This window comes from Mesitornis unicolor, unplaced genomic scaffold (assembly GCF_000695765.1).
Source record: "Mesitornis unicolor isolate BGI_N332 unplaced genomic scaffold, ASM69576v1 scaffold5971, whole genome shotgun sequence".
NCBI lineage: Eukaryota > Metazoa > Chordata > Aves > Mesitornithiformes > Mesitornithidae > Mesitornis > Mesitornis unicolor.
In genome coordinates, this window is record NW_010161608.1 from 92,157 (window position 1) to 97,717 (window position 5,561).

Below are 5,561 nucleotides of genomic sequence, written 5' to 3' on the forward strand. Positions count from 1 at the left end.
TGTTTAGTAACCATGGAGAATGAGAGGCTTAACAGATAAAGGTGCAAGTCAGTCCTGAGATTCTCCAGGTGTCTCAGATGCCTCTATTTTTCATTTTACTTAATTGCAGACGGGGAAATTGAAATTAAATGGACATCTGTAAGTACAATATGTTATACCCAGCAATTAACCTCACTCGCATTCACATAGCTGTCATTCATACATGCACATTCTGCAAGACAAAAGCCACAGCTAACCTGAGTTGGTATTGGGAACTAAACCTTAATTATGCTAAATAATTATTGTCAAATTGGAACCAGAGATCAGACAGACTTTACAGGAAGGCCTGCTTAGGAGAGTTAATCTCATGGAAAAGGCTTCCTTAAGCACTGAAATATATTAAAAAATCAGAATGATGAAAAAACATTGATTTTTAATCTAGTCTGCTCTTTTTACTCCTGAGTACTCCACTCCATATTCATCATTTAAGTGGCTTATGATTTAAATATTCCTATTTATTAAATGTCATTTGACAAGAAAAATACAAAGCTAACCAAATTGGGGGGAGTGTTGGGGGGGAGTGTTGGGGGGGAAGACAGAAGAGAAAACCGATCAAAGTGACTATTCTCCTACTGTTCTTGGGCTAAGTCTACATATAGGCATACAGAGTATACTGCTTATACTGGTATGAAAATATACTTTAATTTGAACTCTAACATGCAAATATGCTTACTTTGAAGAACACTGTACTTTCATCATATTTTCAGAAAATTTAATGCATTACAAAAAGAATAGACAAGTTTAGCAAGACATGGCTAATCCACAATGAACTTGAATAACCTGTCAAAATGAACAATAGAGAGATAATCTAAATGCATGAAACAATTGTTCCTTGCTCAATACACTTGAATTAATATGCCCTATCATTTGTATTTTTTTAATATCTCAAAGTAACACTTCATCTTGCAGGCAGGAGAGGCACTGCTATTTCACAGTAATTGACATGCAAATATACCCTATGTAGTCACACCATTAACTATGTATTTTTATATTTGGGTCATACAATTTTTTTTTTTAAATCTTAAGATGTTGTCTAAAATTAATCTTACTAAACCATATGACCACCTAAGGCAATTTCTACATGTATATACATACATATTCATATATATATATTCATATATATATATATATGCACACACACACACGCACCCATTTTCAAATTCAGATGCATGTAGATACTCCCTTTACAAATCAATCATTAATCACCACAATTTGTGTAATACTAATTTCTGCTATCAATTAGAAGTTAATAGTAACCAATACAGTTCTATGTAGTTAAATTTGTACATAGCACACAACAGCTGTAAACTCAGAACTCAACTAATCAGCACTCACCTTATCAAGTTCATTTGAAAGTTTTTTGTTTTCCTCTGTTAGTAGAACCTTTTCTCGTTCATACTTCTGTTTGAATTCTGTTTCAAATTCCTCCCTTTCACTTTGGCTAAGAAATAAAATGAAGCAGAATTAAAAAGCTTCCTGTTCTAAAACTCATCAGACTATTTACTTTAATACACAAAGATCAACGCACACATTAGCTAAAAGGAAAACACTACACTGGTAATACCACAGCCTATTAAAACTAAGCAAGTAATATATTATACTACCAACTTTAGACTATGACAGTCTGTTGAATTTCATCATTAAACAATGATCTTTCCTTCAGTATGGAAAAGTCTATTAAAGAGCTCCACTGAGCTAATGTTTATCAATCCACTTATACATCTTTTATTCTTTAGATGAATCCTTCAAATATTGAGCAACTGTAATTCTGCAGGCCTAAGTGTGTGTTAATATTCTGAGACATTCAGGGTGAATTCTCAGCTCACAGAAATGTTATTTTAACTTACACACTTCTTTAGGGCCACCTTTCACACAGAACGACAGGCAGAAATTATCACATATGAAACCAGAACATACAGAAGCTAAATTAGAGCTCTTGGGACTGGGTCTCTGATGAGAAAAGCTTACATGAGCGTTGGAAAATCTACAGCAGTCAGAAGATTCATCTGAACTGTTAATGCAGTTACTGTATACTTACTATCAGCAAAAAGTTTATGGATAACCTAGTAACTCCTAGTATCACCAGATTCTAAAGCAGCTTTAGACCACTCTTTCTCAGAAAGAGTTTCAACGTAGCTGTTTCCCCCAACCCCTCCCTTCTCCTGTGGATGTCATTTGGTAGAGGAAAACCCCTGGTTGATTCTGCTTAACACCAACTTTGGTCTTGCACAGTGAATATGAGAACCTGAAAATAAATGGAACTGCAGGTCCTCTGTTTGCCAAAAACAACTGTAATTTCCCTGAAGTGGTGGGCCGCAATTTTGCAGACACATAACTCTCACCTCAAATCCACTCTTTTGAGACTCACTACATCTGCAAAGTTGCAGTAAGATGATGCTGTGGCATCCTGCATTCACTGTTTCACCAGTTATTCAGGTAACTGGTACAAAGTTCATCAGTAGGTTGATGGAGCTATACTATAAATGCCACAGATAGAGTAAGTATCCATTTAGCAAATACCACTGTCCAGCCTTAAAAAGTATAAAAAAGTGCCCAGTACAAAGGTTAGCTCTGTAAAAACAAAATTCAGGGGAAAACTTGTCTCAACCATTGCAATTTTTTTTTCTGGATACCAATCAGAATTTTACTTTGTGCAATAGAGAAATTACATCCACACCTCTTTTTCTGAGATGCAGAACTACTACAACTCTGCCAAACTGAGAGAACACCCTTAAAAGATGAGAGGAGTCAGAGGTTACAGTAAACCCAGTTAAAAGTACTGCTGGTTTGAATTTCCCATTCCTAATTTGAAATTCATTTAGTGCTTCAACTCCTCTTTGAAATCTGGTACAGCATGTTAGACTCATAGTGAAATTCTATGTTGCTAGGCATCCTTTGAAACATAACACTACATCCTAGCAAAGTACCATACTATCGTTACTGTTTAAACGTCAAGTTTGAAATTCACCACCACTCCTTTTCTGTATCAACAGATTCCATGCATATGATGAGCAGCCTAGGGAAAAGGCAGGAGGAGAGTAAAGCATTGGCTGTCAGGGGAATTAATAACAGGTCTTGCTTCTGTTTGCAAGGCACAGATTCAAAGCTAATTTCTCAGGCAGTAGACAGAACTAATTTTAATTAATTTCTTAAAATACTTTTATTTAGCTTTTATGGTTTTGTTCAGGTTTTTTTTTTGTTCTGTGTTTGTTAAAAACTTGTTCTTTAAAGGCTTTAAGGCTAAAACCAGCTATAAATGGTGGTGGACTAAGGAAGCCTTGAATTGGTAAAGGAGCCAAAGAGTCGTAGTTTTCTGTATTTTACGTTCTTAATTCAACTGGTGATTGTCACTAACTCAGTAAGTCAGATTGCTATAGTATAATACAGAAACAAAGACGATAAATTTTAAACACAGGAGAATGTGGGTACAATCTATCATACCCAAATATCAACACAGCAAATCACAGAACTGTGACAGACTCGACAGGCACAAGTTGGACAGCCAGGATGATCAAAATAACTCATTCGCTTTGAAGCCTGGCATCCTCCTCTCCCATCAAGCTTTTTCTCTCATCTAAAATTTAGCTATGTGTCCGCTCTTCAAGTTTAAGAAAACATACATGATCCAGCTTTCTTTTTATCAGTAAAATAACTGTAGCAAACCACATGCAAGCAATGTGAAATACAGCTTTATGGTAACACTTTGTCACTCCAGCTCTTTATTACAGCTGTACAAAGTGGAGAAATATTTTATCCTACTGCTTTGAAATCAAGAGAAGCAGACCTGAAACAAACACCAGCCCCCAGGCTTCCTTATATCACACAATTTAAAAACAGCAAACACTGTTTTATAAAGCTCTCTGCTTATAAATCTATCATCAAACAACATGCTTAAAAGAAACTTCTACAATCATGATTTATTTTACAGTTTCTTGGACCTTCTTCTGAAATATTTCATAATGACAATTCCAAGAAAGGGAATATTGTGCTACACAGATCACTGGCCTGATAATATGTTCCTATGTTCCCAATTTTAATAGCATGCACTTTATCAGACTTTAGCAAAGCGCAGTTGTTTTGTACAGAATGGTAGTTTGAAATAGCAAAAGAAAGCAAGCTTAAATTTGAAGGAAACAAAGAAAAAATACCTATTTTTTAAAAATGAAAGAGAAGCCACCAGCATGTAAGTTACATAAAAAGTACACACAGATTTTGACGAAGCTCTTATGTACTCTTTACTACAGCCCTTATGAAGTAATTTAACCGCATCCTCTCATCCGTTTTTTGACACGCACTAAAGATTATTTTTAGACTACTGAAATTTTTTTCCCAAACTGTATACGCGCAATTCAACCCCACACCCATCCCAAGCCTATTGTTGAAATAATTCCACTTATTTCAGCATAAAGCCTCCAGGTGCTTCCTTTTCAACACTTACATTGAATACCTCTCTACTGGCAGACTCGCAAAAAGCTCTGCATGCCCGATTATGAAAGCTAAAAACAGTATGTGTAAGCAGAAACAAAAAAAACCCCCATGTTCTCTTAAGAAAAACTACCAAATACTGATAACCAAACAGCCACAGCAATTATTTCATTCCTAATATTTAAGCTTTCCTTGTAAATCTCTGAACTACCACAGAAGGCAATCTGTAGCACACCTTAAACAGTGGACTTCTGCATTTCTAATACTTGCATGAAATTCTGCAGATCTATTTAACAAAACCCAGTTAAGATCAGGTTTTCATTAATCACTCATCACATGCTTGGACACCTGACTTCAAATGAAGCTGAAGCTCTTCCCAAACGTTGGATTCTGGTTATGGGACGCACTTCTGTTCATGCTTTAAAACTTTCTCTTAGACCAACACTTGAAATACATAGAGAAACATGGTTACATCAGCACTCATTTTAGATGTGCATTCAGTTCTTTTTTTATTTACAGAGAGAAACTAGACTGAAAGAAGGTTTATGAACTAGTCTGCATGAAGCAGATAAGCACTGTTAGGCCATTTGTTACTTCACTAGATGGGCATTTGAAGGCATGATCTTTAGCAACAGCTGAGCTTGCAGAAAGAGGCATTAATGATTCTTTACTGAATATTCCTCCTCCTGACATGCTATTGGACTGACAGGAAAGGAGTATCATACTATCACCTTTATCTAGTAGAAGACAGCATAGCCTTTTCTGCATTTATAACTCATAGGTCAGTAAGACCATTAAGCTGTGGTACAATGAAAACACACTGCTGATGCAAGTTTTACCTCTCAACCTAGAACAAAGCAGCAAACTACTGCATTAATACATCCAGCCTATGAATAGCTATATTCTAGGAAGAAACAGTTCATCCACTGCATTCTAGGCTGTCTGATCTACTTCCGCTGCTAGAAACAAGTTACCAGAGAAGAATAGAATAGAATAGAATTACTTCTATTTGCATAAGGTTTTTTAAAACAAATTCTTTATTTTATTTACTACTTATATTTAAGTACGTGCTACATCTTGGCTAAGCTTTCAGCAGG

General features: G+C 35.7%; 1 protein-coding gene across 1 annotated transcript in view; it reads right to left on the bottom strand.

The window, feature by feature from the left end:
• Positions 1 to 5,561, bottom strand: part of CDC42BPA (CDC42 binding protein kinase alpha (DMPK-like)) — a 119,718-nt gene that overhangs the window by 50,120 nt on the left and 64,037 nt on the right. Inside the window, exon 15 of the mRNA XM_010193375.1 lies at positions 1,375 to 1,480. Within this exon, the coding sequence (XP_010191677.1) occupies positions 1,375 to 1,480 (106 nt within the window). The remainder of the gene's footprint in view (positions 1 to 1,374; positions 1,481 to 5,561) is intronic.